The sequence below is a fragment of the Solanum dulcamara genome, chromosome 12 (assembly GCF_947179165.1).
Source record: "Solanum dulcamara chromosome 12, daSolDulc1.2, whole genome shotgun sequence".
NCBI lineage: Eukaryota > Viridiplantae > Streptophyta > Magnoliopsida > Solanales > Solanaceae > Solanum > Solanum dulcamara.
The window spans coordinates 60,579,214-60,599,172 of record NC_077248.1 but is presented as its reverse complement, the minus strand read 5'-3'; the positions used below and the strand labels follow the sequence as shown (position 1 = coordinate 60,599,172).

Here is a 19,959-nt window from a genome sequence, read left to right as displayed (position 1 = left end):
GTATATAAAAGGTATTTATACACATATTTGCGAGGGTCTTTCGGAAACAGCCGTCCTACATTGGTAGGAGTCAGGTCTGCGTACATTTTACCCTCCCTAGACCCCACGATGTGGGATTTCATTGGGTTGTTGTTGTTGTTGTTGTATACACAAATATGGGCTAAATCGGGTAACAAACACAAATATGGGCTACATGACGTAAGTATTTTCTCCCAAAAAGACGTAGAGAATAAATTTCCCAAACGAAGGAAAATTTTCAAAGTATACAACTTAACATAAAATATCACACCACGCAAGCCAAGATACAGGATTATACAACATTATAACTGGGATAAAGTGAATAATAGTGTATAAAAGATATTTATACACAAATATGGGCTAAATCGGGTAACAAACACAAATATGGGCTACATGACGTAAGTATTTTCTCCCAAAAAGACGTAGAGCATAAATTTTCCAAACGAAGGGAAATTTTCAAAGTATACAACTCAACATAAAATATCACACCACGCAAGCCAAGATACAGGATTATACAACATTATACCTGGGATAAAGTGAATAACAGTGTATAAAAGGTATTTATACACAAATATGGGCTAAACCGAGTAACAAACACAAATATGGGCTACATGACGTAAGTATTTTTCTCCCAAAAAGACGTAGAGCATAAATTTCCCAAACGAAGGGAAATTTTCAAAGTATACAACTCAACTTAAAATATCACACCACGCAAGCCAAGATACAGGATTATACAATATTATACCTGGGATAAAGTGAATAACAATATATAAAAGGTATTTATACACAAATATGGGCTAAACCGGGTAACAAACACAAATATGGGCTACATGACGTAAGTATTTTCTCCCAAAAAGACGTAGAGCATAAATTTTCCAAACGAAGAAAAATTTTCAAAGTATACAACTCAACATAAAATATCACACCAAGCAAGCCAAGATACAGGATTATACAACATTATACCTGGGATAAAGTGAATAACAATGTATAAAAGGTATATATACACAAATGTGGGCTAAACCGAGTAACAAACACAAATATGGGCTACATGACGTAAGTATTTTCTCCCAAAAAGACGTAGAGCATAAATTTCCCAAACGAAGGAAAATTTTCAAAGTATACAACTCAACATAAAATATCACACCACGCAAGCCAAGATACAGGATTATACAACATTATACCTGGATAAAGTGAATAACAGTGTATAAAAGATATTTATTCACAAATATGGGCTAAACCGGGTAACAAACACAAATATGGGCTACATGACGTAAGTATTTTCTCCCAAAAAGACGAAGAGCATAAATTTCCCAAACGAAGGGAAATTTTCAAAGTATACAACTCAACATAAAATATCACACCACGCAAGCCAAGATACATGATTATACAACATTATACCTGGGATAAAGTGAATAACAGTGTATAAAAGATATTTATACACAAATATGGGCTAAACCGGATAACAAACACAAATATGGGCTACATGACATAAGTATTTTCTCCCAAAAAGACGTAGAGCATAAATTTTCCAAACGAAGGGAAATTTTCAAAGTATACAACTCAACATAAAATATCACACCACGCAAGCCAAGATACATGATTATACAACATTATACCTGGGATAAAGTGAATAACAGTATATAAAAGGTATTTATACACAAATATGGGCTAAACCGGATAACAAACACAAATATGGGCTACATGACATAAGTATTTTCTCCCAAAAAGACGTAGAGCATAAATTTTCCAAACGAAGGGAAATTTTCAAAGTATACAACTCAACATAAAATATCACACCACGCAAGCCAAGATACAGGATTATACAATATTATACCTGGGATAAAGTGAATAACAGTATATAAAAGGTATTTATACACATATTTGCGAGGGTCTTTCGGAAACAGCCGTCCTACATTGGTAGGAGTCAGGTCTGCGTACATTTTACCCTCCCTAGACCCCACGATGAGGGATTTCATTGGGTTGTTGTTGTTGTTGTTGTATACACAAATATGGGCTAAATCGGGTAACAAACACAAATATGGGCTACATGACGTAAGTATTTTCTCCCAAAAAGACGTAGAGAATAAATTTCCCAAACGAAGGAAAATTTTCAAAGTATACAACTTAACATAAAATATCACACCACGCAAGCCAAGATACAGGATTATACAACATTATAACTGGGATAAAGTGAATAATAGTGTATAAAAGATATTTATACACAAATATGGGCTAAATCGGGTAACAAACACAAATATGGGCTACATGACGTAAGTATTTTCTCCCAAAAAGACGTAGAGCATAAATTTTCCAAACGAAGGGAAATTTTCAAAGTATACAACTCAACATAAAATATCACACCACGCAAGCCAAGATACAGGATTATACAACATTATACCTGGGATAAAGTGAATAACAGTGTATAAAAGGTATTTATACACAAATATGGGCTAAACCGAGTAACAAACACAAATATGGGCTACATGACGTAAGTATTTTTCTCCCAAAAAGACGTAGAGCATAAATTTCCCAAACGAAGGGAAATTTTCAAAGTATACAACTCAACTTAAAATATCACACCACGCAAGCCAAGATACAGGATTATACAATATTATACCTGGGATAAAGTGAATAACAATATATAAAAGGTATTTATACACAAATATGGGCTAAACCGGGTAACAAACACAAATATGGGCTACATGACGTAAGTATTTTCTCCCAAAAAGACGTAGAGCATAAATTTTCCAAACGAAGAAAAATTTTCAAAGTATACAACTCAACATAAAATATCACACCAAGCAAGCCAAGATACAGGATTATACAACATTATACCTGGGATAAAGTGAATAACAATGTATAAAAGGTATATATACACAAATGTGGGCTAAACCGAGTAACAAACACAAATATGGGCTACATGACGTAAGTATTTTCTCCCAAAAAGACGTAGAGCATAAATTTCCCAAACGAAGGAAAATTTTCAAAGTATACAACTCAACATAAAATATCACACCACGCAAGCCAAGATACAGGATTATACAACATTATATCTGGATAAAGTGAATAACAGTGTATAAAAGATATTTATTCACAAATATGGGCTAAACCGGGTAACAAACACAAATATGGGCTACATGACGTAAGTATTTTCTCCCAAAAAGACGAAGAGCATAAATTTCCCAAACGAAGGGAAATTTTCAAAGTATACAACTCAACATAAAATATCACACCACGCAAGCCAAGATACATGATTATACAACATTATACCTGGGATAAAGTGAATAACAGTGTATAAAAGGTATTTATACACAAATATGGGCTAAACCGGATAACAAACACAAATATGGGCTACATGACATAAGTATTTTCTCCCAAAAAGACGTAGAGCATAAATTTTCCAAACGAAGGGAAATTTTCAAAGTATACAACTCAACATAAAATATCACACCACGCAAGCCAAGATACATGATTATACAACATTATACCTGGGATAAAGTGAATAACAGTGTATAAAAGGTATTTATACACAAATATGGGCTAAACCGGATAACAAACACAAATATGGGCTACATGACATAAGTATTTTCTCCCAAAAAGACGTAGAGCATAAATTTTCCAAACGAAGGGAAATTTTCAAAGTATACAACTCAACATAAAATATCACACCACGCAAGCCAAGATACATGATTATACAACATTATACCTGGGATAAAATATTATACATATGTATTATCCTGGAATAAAAGTGAATAACAGTGTATAAAATATATTTATACTCAAAATAAAAGACAACAAAACCAATTGACCTGACTTGGGTTTACGTCCACTATATCAACCATATACCTATTCTGAACAACCTTTTTAGCATATGCATTCCAAGATATACTACAACAACAACATAAACGGTATAGTCCCACAAGTGGGGTTTGAGGAGGGTGGGGTGCATGCATGCCTTACCCCTACCTTTGTGGTGTAGAGAGGTCATTTCCGATAGGACCCTCGACTCAGGAAAATCGTTTTCCACAAAAATGTTCCAAGATATACTATAGCCAAACAAGGAAACTATATCAATCCTTCACTTTCTCATTTCAATTGCACAAACATAAATATTGTGCTGAAATGGAACAATTTTAGTTTAAAAACTTCCCCTCTTTCAAAACACATAGCCATTGACAATCTTTGGCTGCGAACAGTAACAGTCTAGCGAAAACAGAAACTAGTTTAAATGGATTACGCTCTCTCACTAAGCTATTGAACCATTTCTAAAATGCTTGAAGGTCAGACCTCAAAGGGACTAAAGATCATCGATGTAAAGGGTTGACGGTACCACCACAAGCTCCACACGACCTGTCCATTCCTCTCCCGGCTTCAAAATGATGGGTCTTTCTATTGCTGCACCATCTACACAAAGCATATGCTTGTACTCATCGTTGCCAAGATCCACCATTGCTTTGCATGTCTTAATCCAGGGATTCCATAGCACTGAAGAAGACAAGACGACGCAACAGATGCACTAGGTTCAGTCATAGACAAGTAAAACTAATTTATTTTGTACATATAATATTGAATTCCCTTGGCATGAGGGAACTCCTGGCTTTTATTGAATCCCCTTGACATAAAGGTGGCTCAAAAAATGGTTCAGTAGAGTTTAAATCTCAAGTATGGCCTTCTAGTTGGTCCGCCACTTGTAGTTGGTATACTATCATGCTTCCACAAAGCCAACTTCTAGGATCATGAAAGAATGCAATAAAAGTTTCTCTAACACTAAAAATAACGGGTGCAAGACTGACGTCACGTGACATTACACTTTGTTCCTTGCAGAGTTCTCGATAATTAAATAATACTTCATTTCAGATAAAACAAACATTTCCAGGTTTATTAAGAGAAGAATCATGAGACAATAGAGTCAAATTCAGAAAAGAAATGTTCCTCTACCCCCCCACCCCCCCTTTCTATCGAAAATAATTTTGAAGAATGACTTGAATTGAAGCAACTTACCAGTATCTGGTAGCCCTTCCTTTTTTATCAGATATGTTCGCTTCCTTTCATGATCAAGAACAGCAATGCAATTAGGAGAACGATGATAGACACGGTCGATCTGAAAGAAAAAGGATGATTTTCTAAGTGCAAACAAAATAAACAGACGGATTAACACTTAACCAACTTACTAAAGTAGACCAAAAGGCTTCAGATATGAAATATATGTTAAGCTGAGCACTTTATGCTAAGTAACTTCAACATGCAGTTCAGAGAAACCATATATAAATGATGTTAAATGTTGTTGCTCGAAAAAATTGAGAAACCATCATGATGAGCAGTGTTAAAGACAATGTTTAGACAATTTAACTTTGAAGCAGCAATTCTGGAATTCAAAAGGAACTTCTTCAATTCCAAATCAATTGTACTTGCCTATGGTCATGGAAAGAAAAAGAGAACTTATTCCCTCAATCAAAACTTCAAAAATAATCTTCTTATTTAACATCAATTGAAACATGCTTCTTTACTTGTCTTTGTTTCTTCTTGTAGCTCAGTGATAGAGTCCACATTGTTAAATACCAAGAGAAATAGCAAATATCTATATTGAGTCATTATTCAAATTGTGTTTCACAAAACCACCTAAATTTGAGATTTTAACTAATTGAACATCTGTAATCACAAGCTTTTGAAATATTTAGGCTGCATAAATAGATTTACCTCACTCTCAAATGTTATGGCATCTCCCTGTTCTGTAAAGAGTTCTTTCGGGTACAGATTGTCACGATAGTCCAGTGTTTCCAAACCTTCTAGGCGCACTTCGCTGTGAATAAGATTCATATTAAGTTCTAAAAGAAATTAAAAGGAATAAAATCATCAATCTCTTAAGCAATGCTCAAAAACATTTAAATGAACAATGATGTACAAAGAAACTGCTTCCTCTTCTTTCTTCTCTTAAGTTTGAATAGCTTTCAAGATTTTCCAGGAAAACAAGATTTTAATAAAATTGCTGACAGCAGGAAGTAAGAAAATTCATGGATATGAAAACGGTAAGAACCCACATAGGGAAAAGCATACCTTATGTTAGAGACAGAAAAATATGTTTGGTAAGCAAAGAAGAATTTCAACAGCTTGCCAGTGATGTTTCTTATACGAGATATCAGGGACAAGCTTCCATCTGATGCAAGAGAAACCCGAAGGCGAAACTCAAAGCTGAAACATCAGAAGAAAGATATTTACTGGAAACTTCGAAAGCTACAACTGTAAGCAAGAATAACCATGGAACTGAAAGACTATTGAGTTGAAAATTTACACCAAGGAATAAAATTCCCAACATGAAAACCGGTTAAAGTTCCACTTTTTTTTAGCCAGAGACTTTCACTCACATATCTTTCTTTGAAAACATTTTGGGTGCTCTTAACTGAGCGACCCAAACTTCTAAGAAAACCAATTAGAATTTGCTACAAAGTGAAGGTCATACACATGAGGACAGAACTTCAGTTCATCTTCTGACGGTTTGAGCAGCAAGTCAATGAAAGATTTTCCTTGGGTATCAAATGATTTTAGAGATGGAGGATCGTCTTCAATGGTCCAAATTTTGTTTCTGGCAAATCCAGGTTGCTCAACTGATCCACCATTTCCATACTGCAGCATAAGTAGGATAATCAGGTGATATATTCTACAATTCTCTACAGGAATTTATCAATGATATGCACCGCTAAAAGTACCTGGGGAAAGGAAACAGAGATTCCTCCTCGTGCAGCTTTCGAAGATTTGGGGACCTAAAATATACAGGAAAATGTTTGTCAATGCGCTTTCTCAATATTATGCCTTGAAGAGGACTTTGAACCTGCACAAACTTTAGCACGTGATTCCCCTTTGAGAATAAGGGAAGAAGGAGAAAAAAGTAACTAAATATTAATAATAGAGGAACGAGGATCAGATAAACCAAGTAACAAAGAGGTTCCCAACAAGCCTTACGCAAGGAATCCTGCAGAAGTGATTACATAGTCCTCTTCCGTCGGGAGAAATGAATCATCAAAAGAATAGAGTAACTAGGACCAATTTAGTCATGTTCATGTTACAATTGAACACTGTCAAATCTATTCTCAAAGGATAAAATTATTAAATCAGATTTCACAGTTTTTCTAGAACAAATACTGGTTTTACAAGTGAAACAGATGACATAAGATTATATGTACCCAGTGTACATTATAAAGCACTAAGCTAATGGACTCTATTTTATTTGGACAAAGATAATGAGAGGAATTTGGTTGTAGAAGTGTCTCAAGCATTTGTTTGTAATGTGAAGAAGTGTTCAATATAAGTCAACATATTAAAGTTAAATATTGTAAAATAGTAAAAGTTTATAGTATTACTTAAATTGTTGGACGGCAAAGGATTTACCATTTTGTAAAAAGATAACTTTCTTGGACCGGCTAAAATAGGAAATACATTGATGACAACAGGAAAGAGGAGTATATCACTAGCCCAACACTACTATTGTTGTCTTTGAATACCCACTATAGTCACCATCAACCACCACGACTTTATGGTATTAGTCCGACATGTCTACCATATCCCATCTATATATACTTTTTTTTTAATTCATAACCATGGTGTCCGGGCCAACTTGCATGCACCTCGACTGATCCCACGGATACCTGCCACCTCCCACCAGCAACAGGTACTAGGTAACTCTATCCGTCAAGGCTAGGACAGATGGAAAGAAATCACATCTACTGAGATTTGAACCAGATACCTAATGGTTCTCAACCCACTTCATTCTAGGGAGGAAAATGCTAACAGATATAATCTAGAATCTATTGTAGCAATCAACGCACCAATGGAGTAAAAATAAAATAGAGCAACATAAATATGTTTACATCCTATGGACAAATAAAATGTCTTCACCATCAGCTTTTAGGAGTCCAAAATTAAAGGAAATTATCATCTTTCAGCAATCCCAATTTCTAGAACAATGTCCACGCTTAAATGCAACAAATTTCTGAAAAAGATCTCCAAGCAATAAACTATGTGAAGTAACTCTAAGTTAAGGTTTGTAAGGTTCTGCCATTTGCTCCATCAGAATCCTCATGATCTTAAGCTAGATAATGAAGCACACTTCTAGTTTGTGTAGAGCTAAAAACATCTTTTACCATTCATTCTTCCCTTATAAAATGTGGAACACGAAAGAGACTGAAAAGAACAGAAGACCTAGAATGCAAGGCGGGTGGGTAGAGTAGTAGAGTGTGGGTGAGTGGAGTACAAAAAGAAGAGAAAGCTATTTCATGTTCAACATGATGAGATCATTTTCCTTTTCTTGCTAGTGAGGTGATTACGAGACTATTATGACCCAAAAAAAAAAGATACGACAAGTTTGCGCAAAAGGTTCACATGAACAATCCTCATTCTCTAACGATCAAGTGATATAAATTTATAAAAAGAAAAGGAACAAAATTCAAAATAAAGGGGGGGAGGGGGGGGGAGAAGGCTCTCTCCGTTCTGTACGAGTTGGAATGACCAACTGATATACAAGGATTTCACCTCGACATCTGGAATCTCTACATCAATGTAACTGGCGACTACACTGCCATCGCTTTACCTCTAATCTACGAGAACGAAAACACTGAAATTCACTTTAATTAGCATTTCATATCCACATAGGATGATTGACCTGTGTAGCTAAGCATCTAAAAGATCAAATTCTCCTATTTTTCGCCAAATCTTCTGCTATGATATTAGAAAACTTTAATCCAAATTCCTATATTTAATTCAGGTGATATCGACTATACAACAAAGAGATCTGAATCACCAGTCAAAACACTCGTATCATCTGTCGAATTAGCCTATGTAAGAATTAACTAATACCAAAATGGAAACATATACCTTCTTGCTAGTGAATAGGAGCTCTTCACCTCGATCATTCCGCCAAGAAGTAACTTGCCCTCCATGCAAGCTAATCTGAATTCGGGAAAAGGGTAAATAGCCATACAAGGAAATCGTTACACACGAGTTAAGTAATAGCATCAATGAAGTTCTTCGTAATCGATTGGAGATCTAACAGATGATTTAGAATCATAAAATCATTACTTCTAATTAAACTAACAGATCGGTTTAGAGATCCTAACCAGAACAGAGGCACCCTGAGGGTTGCGAAGTGTGACCTGATTTATCCCACTCGAATTTTTTGTTACTTCGACCGATGCTTTATGATCCCAGACAGGTGCATGCTGCCCCATTTTCTAAAGCACTAGGGCTTCTTGGCTCTCAAAACCCTCAGAACAGCCTTGAAACCCCTTATTTATGCTATTTGAACGCGAAAACCATCAATGCCAGTAAAATGGATAGGACAAAAGCCTTTATTCGGTTTGTATTTACTACCTTAAACACAATCCTCTCTGGAAAAACTTGTAATCTAGTGAACCTCAAATGTAATCCAAAATTCTTATAATGTACCTTACCACTACCCCTCGGATTCGAAGTACACTTGACTCAAAAATCAGACTTATAATTTGTAACAATAACATTCAGCAACAAAAGCAAAACCAACAAAATATGACATTTGGCAAAATGCTCAAAAGTACTCTATAGTCCCAGCCTAAATTCAAGGCAAGAAAATGTGACGTTTACCTAAGAAAAAGCCAGCTAAAATCTTGTAGGTAAATGAACAAACAAACAAACAAATATACAAGGAAACTTTAACTGCACTACAAATAAATTTCTAATATAGTAGTATAAATTAAGTTCAAAACTTACATAATTTTCAAGTCCCAAACTCAAATCTTGAGTTTCAAAAATTGAAAACAAAGAGATTGGGGAAAGGCAAGCAGTGTCTTCCTTATTACTCCATAATATCTCAAATTTTGAGGAACCCCATTTGAGAAAACCTTGAAGGTAATGTAAATATTCCAGAAATTTCATAAAGAAAGCATTTTTAAAACTTTCAAGAATCATCCCAGTTCAAGAAAGCAAGAAAACATGGCAAATACAAAAAGGAAGAAGAAAAATCTCAACTTTATGCAATGCATCAAAATGGAAGTGTGGAAAATGGAGTTATTGTTGCATTAATTAACAGTAACAAAGATTTTTTAAAAACTGAAGAAGAATAGAAAAATAAAACCTGGGGTTTGCAGGCAAAATACTGCAGAATAATATGTGGGAAAAAATAATTATTTTTATATTATCTGTTGGATATAGAGGAAGCATAAGTTGATTAAAGATTTGGTAGAAAGGCATATTTGGGGATTGTGACACTTGAGTTTTAAATTTTGAGAGGCTGCTTGAGGTGGAGAGAAGTGGTACTGGCAGGTGTGTCATGTGTGTGTGTTTGATTTTGTTTCTACTTCTTTTTCTCCAAGGTTTATGTGATGACATGTAAAGGAATTTGCTGTGCAAAATCTTCTTTTTTCAAAGATTAAAAAAAACAACTAATATACTATTAGTATGATGACTTACTTTATTAATTAAGAAAACAAAAATCTCGATAGTAGAATATGAATAAGTAGGGCTTAGATATTAAAATTAAGACGTCTGAATTTAAATATATATTTAAATAATTAAACTTATGTGTTTTAATATCTAACTATGCATAATTTATTTATTTGCAAACATTATTTTCCAATTCAAAGTATTTAAATGTTAGAAGAATATAAATTCAACAAAATAAAATCATTATTTGATATTTTAAAAAATAAAATATTTATGTTCGCTAGTGATAGTAAAGATAGATTGCAATGATCAATGATAGTGGTAATGGTTGGTGCCTGTAAATAGTAATGGTAACGGTGATAGTTGTGACCGTGAAATGGTATTAGTAATTGGAGATAGTTGACGAATATGTGGTGGTTGATGATATGTTGGTGGTAATTGGCGGCGATGCTAGTTGTGATAGTAGAGATGGTTGGTTGTCGGAATTGGCCAAGAAGATGATGGTCGGTGGCGAATTTATATACTAAAAATGGGGCACATGAACACATGGTCTCTCTGTAAAGCTAGATATTTTATGTATATATATATATTTTTAAATTGGTCTAGTATTATCTGCTTGCACACATATTATAAGAAGGCTAATTGGTGCACTTAATTGGGATCAATTCTCACTTACTACATTTTTTCTTCTTTTTTTTTAGTCGTGCATCCATATTCTAGAAATCCTAGATTCGCCTATGGTGATGGTGGAGGTAACAACGACAATGATGGAAGTAAATATAATTATAATGATAGAGGTGATAAATACAGTAACGACTGACAAAAGTGGTTGACAAGAGTGATTGCTTTTAGTAGTAGTTGTGATGACAAAGGTAGTTGATAGTGATGACTGGTGGTTGGTGACGATTTGGTGGTTGACAATGATAGTGATAGTAAAGATGTTAATTAGTTGTGACTGATGGTTGTAGATAGAATGAAGGTGAAAAATTATCCACACAAAAATACCTCTCAATAAAAAAATAAAATCTTAATGATTAATACCTATTTAAATTAAATAACTATTTAAATCTTAATATAAACAAATGTACTGAATGACTTAAGATCTAAACCATTTATATTGAGACATTCAAAGTGCAAACAAACCAGGCTCAAATCTTACTTTACTAATCCTAAAATTGTTATTACGTTCGAAAGAGGGCACATGTTTGAATATAGGCATGGGTCAAACTAGACACACGAGCGGGTGTACGATAATGCTGAAATAGACTGTTTGAGCCAAGTTTAATCTAACTTGATGTAATATTGAGCCCAAGTTTGTTCAATTGGATTCTGTTAAAGTATTACTCCCTCTGTTTCAATTCATATGACTTAGTTTGATTTAGTATGGAGTTTAAGAAATAAAAAAAATTGAAATTTATGATCTAAAATAAGTCATAAATATTTGTGTGGCTAGAAATTATTTCATTAAGGATAAAAAAGATATTTTGAAGTTAAATAACTACTAAATAAATATGTCATTCATTCTGGGATTAACTAAAAAAGAAAATAAATCATATAAATTGAGACAGAGGGAGTAAATGTTTATGTGGTACTCTATTTGGATACAACTATTTAACTTGTATTTAATTTTTTTTATACATTTATTTATTTCTGAACAACTTTAGAGGTGGTGGCTGAAGTTAGATTTGTCAAGCCTAGTGTCTAAATTTATATATGACTGAAGTTTATACATTTCTACCTGAAGTTCAGACAATGCTAAACCAAATGATATGTGGTAGTAGGAATTGACTATAGTGGTGATAGTAAGTGGTAAACAACGGTAATGGTGGTTGACAACGGTGGTGATGGCAGAGGTGGTTAGTGGTGGTGACTGGTGATTGTGGATAGAGTGATGGTGAATATTATCTACATAAGAATACATTTTAATGATATTAAGACTCTATACTAGATCTTAATGATTAAGATCTATTCAGACATATAAAGTGGTTAAATCTTAATAAAAACAAATAATGATCAAACATTTAAATCATTCAAATTCAGACATTCATTAAGTGCAAATAAATGAGGTCTTAGTGCCATTTCATTAGAAAATTAATTTCATAATAAATTTGATTGAATAAAAAATATAACTATTACTAAGTTAAATTGATAAATTACATTCAAATTTATGTAATTAAATTTTATATATTATCTGTTTGAAATAGAGCTTAAATTCTACTTAGGTTAACACGGAAAAAAATAGAACTTGCTAAGAAAAAACATAAAGCAACAACATATTCAAAGAACTTTTGCAAAAATAATATTTGAGTATGCTCTTTGCATTTGTATCTATGCTAGATATTGGAGCCCGTGTCAGCACGGGTCCAATATATGTTACGTCTTTTATTTGAATTTATGTAACAAAAATAGAATTTTAAAAATTAATCAAATATTTTTTTTAAATAATTTTTAAAACTAATTAAGTTGTTAATTATTATAATTTATAATATTTTTGACATAATTTATCAACATATAAATTATTCAAAATGTCTTTACTTCCCTCTATTACAATTTATATGGCGCATATAAAATTTGGAAAGTTTATCAAATTTTTCGTTGACTGTAATTTTTTTTATTTCAGAATTTCAATATATGTTACTTCTCTTTTATCTCAATTTATGTGACACAAATAGAATTTGGAGAGTCAATAAAAAATTTATCTTATCATAATTTTTTTATTTTTCCATTATTATAAGTCATTAATTATTATAATTTATAATTTTTTAAACGCAATTTGCAATTATAAAAATTATTGAAAATGTCTTTTTAATTATGGAAAATATTTTTACTCTCTTTGTCTCAATTTATATTGTACGGATAAAATATGAAGAGTTATGTCAACTTTTATTTGGTCATAATTTTTTTATATAATTTTTAAAAATATTTTAAATTGTTAATTATTATGCTTTATAATATATTTTATCTAATTTGTAAATATATAAATAATTAAAAATTTATTTAATAATTTAATATTTAAATAATCAAAATAACCTTTAATGTAATTTAATGCTACAAAACACATATGTCGACCATGACATGCGTGCTTATAGCCGCTTCTACTATTTAATAGTAATTAATGAAAATATAATTTAAGAGATTATATAGATATTTAAATAATGTGTTAACCTATGAAATAAAATTTTAAAAAATTGTAAGTTCCTGGGAATAATAAATGAAGTATAAATTATACATGCTCGGCAGAAACGACAATAATTTAAAGCACACGCTATGAACAATTAGAAAGGTTTGAATATACATCGAAAGAATTAAAAAGGTTCAAACATTCTGTTTTTTTTTTCTGGATTTGGTCAAATAGCTGGGAGTGTTATGTATAATAAAAAAAATATAATATCCAACGAAAACATAATAGCGTTATACAATTACTCTAGTGAAATTATCATATCTAATAATATAAAGTTAAAGAATCATGTATCATATTCATTTACAAAAAGTATAATTAGACAAACGATTGAGAAATTATCGAAGAGAATGAGACTATAGCTGAGGACAAATCATCAAAAGTGTAAATCTCTACCTAAAAGATTAGAGATTCCAATATTCAGATACAGTAAATCCCACTAAATTAATAATCTCTCTAAGATAATATTCTCATCCGGTCCCGACTTGGATCTCATTTCGATAAGATAATATATTTTTAAAAGACCCCTTTATAAATATATGATCCCATTAATATTATAAATTAATAATTCTATAAAAGTACAAATATATTTAAGACAATTTAGTGAAATATGATTCTATTGTATTTTGTTAAAATTTAAATCTAGTTAAAACTCATCTCTAACTTTTCTTATTGCATCCAAAAGTTTTGGTGTTGTCTGTTTGAATTGCATCAATTCATTCGGCTCGAATATTGCCTTTTGTCTTCCTCCTTCACTCTACATCGTAGAGACAATAGGTTAAACTCCTTCATGTACTTTCTCATAGAAATTTATAAAATTATGAAGAGTTCTAAATGCGATAAATAATTTCTTACGCGTAACTGGTTCTAAAGGTATTGTATTATCTTGAACTTCATCATCAACATTTTTTTTTGATGGTATCCACAATTTCTTCTAAGGTTTGGACCTCTGAACATGTATTGTTTTCACCTGGGTAATCCAACAAATTATTGATGTCCATTTTATTGCGGTAATTGAGATCATTAATCAAAACCTCAAGTTCATGAATAATGTCTTCACAAGTGGGTTCATTAAAAAATGACGTTTTCTTCTTATGTATTCCAATTTTGTTTCCATGTCTTGTATATCAAAATTAACCTTCTTTAAAACTCAAACACTCTTTAAATTAGTAAATATTAATTTATCAATTAAATAATACCTCTACAAAATAATAATATTTCATGCTCCCACATATATTAATTTAGTGAGGTTTTACTGTATAAAGAGAAAAATAAAGTTATGATTGACAGTTCAACATTGTCAAAAGAAAACATTGATCCATTTTCGTGATGAAGACAATGTTGGTGTTTGTCCTGACTTTCCTAGCATAATTGAGTTTTCTTCTCCTAAAGAAAAATATAAAGTCTCCATATTTGACTAGTCTTTTTTCTTGTAGGAAAGATTTGTGACTTTATAATAGAGGTTCATTTTTTCTAACTTGATAGCATTCAACCATTCACAATGTAGTCCTAGGGGTTTTGAGAGTTTTGTTTAGGGAAGAATTTGTGAGACACAAATGCTACGTTAACACTTGTGTGAACCTCTTTTTATTCCAAATAAATTATGTGAGATTATTTCTATCGATATTGTGTACTCTAGTACTCTTTTATATAGTGGATTGATGATTTTCTTTTGTGGATGTAGGTCGATTGATCGAACCACCTTAAATATTTGTGTCTCTTTTGGTATATTTTACATTTGTCTTTTTACTCATAGTCTTTTGAGGTTTACTCTGCTAGCTTCTGCATGTCACTCAATTATTTCTATCCTAACAGACAATGTTTAGTACAAAGAATAAGACATTACTGTTTTTTAATGAATTTTAAGTTTGATATAGAATTATCAAATAGTGTATACACAAATTACCTATTTAGGAATCGCATATGTAAGTATGAAGTGTAAAGCGCTTCAAGGAGGATCCTATAAGGACAATTTCTACGCACTAATAAAATCAGGCGGTAATCATGGTTGAAATGAACAAAATGATGAGAATCAAGGATGATTAGCATGAATTGTATGACGTATGATTGTCTAGGTATACACCAAAGCTTGGTGGTTTAAAGATATCAAATCTACCGATTGATCAAGTACATCTGAAATATGTCCACTAAGGAAACTCAATCAAGTTGGTTCATTTGAGCCCGAACTAGATTGAGTTAAGGTTTAACCGAGTAGAATCTGATCAAACTTTAATTGAAATCGAACTGAACCAAGTTAGAATTTAACTATAACCTTGAGTCAAGTTAAGTTAAAACATAAACGCGTGAAGTCAAGGAAAACCACTGAAATATTAGAAAATCTGATTTCAAGTAAGGGTAAAATGATAATTATAAATGAATTTAAGGAAGGGCAAAATGATAATCATTAATAACCGAAAAGGTTCAAATTACATACAATTGAATAATTAAAAAAGTTCAATATATCTAGGACTTTCACCAAGTTAGTCAATCATACCAATTTTTTCAAAGTGAAAAATCGTTAGAGGAAGGGATATATTTGAGGCGAAAGAAAACGATGAAGGCTTCTATAAACTGATAGATTGATAGAGTACTGTGTATCTATATAAGATAAACCAATAACATTTGGGCAAATTTGGGTAGTTATCCTAATTTTTAAGTTCTCTATGCATTTTTAAAAAGTTTTTTTAGGAAGTCCCCTAAACACTTTTCTTCTAAATAATTGTTTTGAAAAATTAAAAATTGTAGTAAGGTAGTAGGTGTAATTTCATCTTTAGCTAAAGGTTTCGACTCAAGTCCTGAAATGTAGTCGCTTTGATATAATTTGCAGGAAGAAGTGAGAAAGCTATACATATCTTAATTAGATTTTACGACACTATAATCTAGATCAATTTAGTCTTAAAATAAATACGTCCAGATGCCAAATGAAAACAAAACAAAACAAAAAAAATCCATAAAACTTTTAGTTAGGTGTAGTTCTAATCCCTAGAAATTCCTCAATAGAAGCATCAGTCAAATTTTGTGCTTCATAGTTAAGTTGGTCAAAACAACAATTCTGTTTTGGAAGTAAAGTGGAAAACGAAATGAAATCCATTTCAATCCAATTCTCCTAATACTTTTTTCATGTAGGGTTAAAGAAAATGAGCTTTCACTTAACAATATACTTGGATATTAAGCTAGAGAAATACGTGAAAGAGGGAGGTTTTTTTTTACAAAAATAATGGTGGTGTCTATTTAATTTTTTCGTACATTAATAATTTTATTGCGTGTATGTTATCTTTCATCGGTACAAATTGTGTTGAATCTTGTTTGAATGAGAAATTACATTTTGCATAAATTAATGACTTAGAGTAACAATTGAGGTGACCAAACGATATCATTGTTGATACTAAATTGCTTGTAAAAAGTGATTAAAATAACTAGTGAAAACAATAAATAATAAAGTTATCGATAAAATAGTAGTAACTAATGTTATTAGCCTATTTGCCAGCCCGACTATATATATATATATATATATTGTGTGTGTGAATGTTAGAGGTAGGGCTGTACAGGGCAAACCTATAAACCGCACCAAACCGACAAATCGAACCAAACCGAAAAAACAACCCGACTAGTGATTTGGTTTGACTTGATTTGGTGTTTGAAAAAAAAAACCGACCATTATAGGGTTGGTTTGGTTTTAACTAAAAAAAGTTAAACCGAACCCAAACCGACCCGATTATAGATATACTACTTTTAAATTATGTTATACATAAAAATATTTATTAAAATGTAATTTATAAATATTTTTTAAAATTTTTTCATAATTTTTGTTTTCTTTCTTACATTTAGATTTGGACTTGAGAAGCCCATTTAAATAATATACAAAAAAAGCTCATCTTATAAAGTTATATTATAAAGTTAAAATTTCAAACAGTGTTCTGCCTCCATCTTATATGTTGATATTTTGTACTAGAACTCTTTTTAAGAAGCACTGTTCTGTGCTTTTTATTAGATACTATGAAAAACTCGAGAAATCCGAAAAAACCCAAAAAACCCCGAGAAACCCGAAAAACCGGAGAAAAATTGATATTGAAAAACCCGACTTTTATTGGTTTGGTTTGGTTTATAGATTTAATAACCCGACACAAATAGTTTGGTTTGGTTTGTAAAAAATCCGAACCAACCCGATCCATGTACACCCCTAGTTAGAGGTGTGCAAAAATTGAACCGACCGATAAATCGAATCGAAAAAATATTATTGGGTTATTGCTAATGGGTTATTGAGTTAACGGATTTTTAATGGGTTTATAAAAAAAATTATCGGATTAACAACTCGGTTTTGGTTTTTCTTATTGGGTTATTGGGTAAATCGATAACCCAATAAGAACCCTTCATAAATATTAAATATTAATAATTAATAATTAATTAACAGATATCACCACTTTAGTACTTTATAGTTTACCGCCTTACACTTTACTATTTATTCACTGCATGCTGTTGCCGTGTATTTTAGAGAGGAATAAATGTATCTCTCTATTGTTCTTTAAGGTGTTGAATAAACCACTCTTGTCTTACCTCAGGTTGTGGCATGTAGTAGTATTGAGCAGATACGGTAATAGTTTAATAGAAATAGGATGATTGATGACAGATGAGACTTAATATATTTTGTTCACTTCGTGTTGATTTACTTGTCATCTTACAGTGTTCATTTGGGGTTGGTGTCATATATTCATATCTGTCTAAGTTGATATGTTCATCATTTTTACAATTGCTTATCTGTCCATTGAATTTGAGAACAAATAAACAAATATTGAAAACGTTAGAAAGTGTGTTCAATCTAATTTTTAAAAGCATTCTGTCATTAAATGTAAATGCTACAGTAATAGTCAATTAAACTGGTGGTTGTCTTTTTCTTTCAAGTTTTCTGATTATCTTGGTTAGAAACTTGGTCAGAATTTTATTAAATATTTGGTAGATCTGGCAACTGTTCAAGTTGTCTTGTTGGACTACTTTGATTTTTGTTTTAGTTTCTAATTATAGATTTTGCAAGTTTCTAAACATTTGTAATTTGATTAACATCAGATATGTAGCATTACACCAAATTGTTAGAGAAGTGAGAAGTCATGCATTTATTTTATGACCATTTTTTTATTGGATAAACCGAAAACTGAATCGTTAACGACCAAAAACCAAAAATCGATAAAAAATATCTAATTGGGTTCTTATTGGTTTAGCATATTTAAAAACCGAAAACTGATAAACCAAATCGATAATATATAAAATCGAACCGAACCGATCGATGCACAACCCTAATGAACGTGAGACGAAAATGGTTACACTCATGGGCGGATCTACATGGGAGTGAGGGGGTTCACCCGAACCCCCTCAATCGAAAAATTACGTTGTATATAGAAGGTTAAATTTCAATATTATGGGTATATACCCTTTAATGAACCCCCTTAGTACAATTGAAAAGAATGACTTAGCGGTCAAGGGGGTTCAATTTATAACTAAGGTCGAGAGTTCAATTCTCGCTCAAGTTTTTTTAAAAAAGTTTCTCACTCCCTTTTCTATTTAATGTGCATTTTGGGTTTTGAATATGTTGTTGGGTTTGAGCCTTTCTCACTCTCAAATGAGCAATTGTGGCTGGGTAGACAAAAAGTAGTTAGCCCATTTGTGTATATTTGTTATTTACTTAATTGTTTTTTTATTTTTCTTAAGTTTAAATATTGTATCTAAAATATTTTATATTTTTTTTTTATGTAATTGGAATGAAAAATATTCCTATTCTCTCTTTTTCATGTTCACATATAAGCCCTAACTAGATTTCTATAATTTCTAACTGATTTTCAATATTAACACACTTTTTCACCAAAAGAAAAGAAATAACACACTATGCATATCTCGTTTTGTTAAATTTTATATATTATTTATCGAGTTACATAGTGAGTTCTTTTCAACTATATTTTTTATCATTCTACATATTAATATATTGATGTTGTTCAACATCTTTTGTTATTATTACTATTATTATTGAGTACTAAAAATATATTATTTTTAAAAAAGTGTAAATATTGAATTATTAATATCATAATATTTTTTATTTTCTTTATCAATTTCAGAAAAATATATTATGATATTAATAATTCAATACACACTTTTTTAAGAAACTTATCTTTTGTGGGGCATTAATTTAAAAGAAAAAATAGAAAGTTTAAAATAAAGTAGGACAGTGCAAAGTGAAAGTTAAAAAAAATGATATTTTTTAAAAAAGGCTCGACGGTGTAAAGAAAAATGGAAAGAAATGTTAAAAGGACAAATAAGGCGAGTTAAAATTTAGCAAACGTCTGCTTTAATTTTTCTTTGCTTATTTCCTT

General features: G+C 31.5%; 1 protein-coding gene across 3 annotated transcripts; it reads right to left on the bottom strand.

Moving 5' to 3' along the window:
• Positions 1-4,084: 4,084 nt before the first annotated feature.
• Positions 4,085-10,375, bottom strand: LOC129876547 (putative glucose-6-phosphate 1-epimerase). 3 transcript variants are annotated; one of them, XM_055952008.1, is made up of 9 exons: positions 9,379-9,738; positions 9,126-9,303; positions 8,884-8,958; positions 6,723-6,776; positions 6,476-6,639; positions 6,073-6,207; positions 5,716-5,818; positions 5,020-5,119; positions 4,085-4,503 (listed from the first exon to the last, which is right to left on the bottom strand). In XM_055952008.1, exons 2-9 carry the CDS (start codon positions 9,234-9,236, stop codon positions 4,316-4,318), a joined length of 930 nt encoding a protein of 309 aa, XP_055807983.1. In that variant the 5' UTR covers positions 9,237-9,303; positions 9,379-9,738; the 3' UTR covers positions 4,085-4,315. The 3 variants fall into 3 exon arrangements, with proteins under 3 accessions (XP_055807983.1, XP_055807981.1, XP_055807982.1); XM_055952006.1 differs by lacking the exons at positions 9,126-9,303; positions 9,379-9,738 and adding an exon at positions 9,754-10,375; XM_055952007.1 differs by having other exon boundaries at positions 9,126-9,738.
• Positions 10,376-19,959: the final 9,584 nt, after the last annotated feature.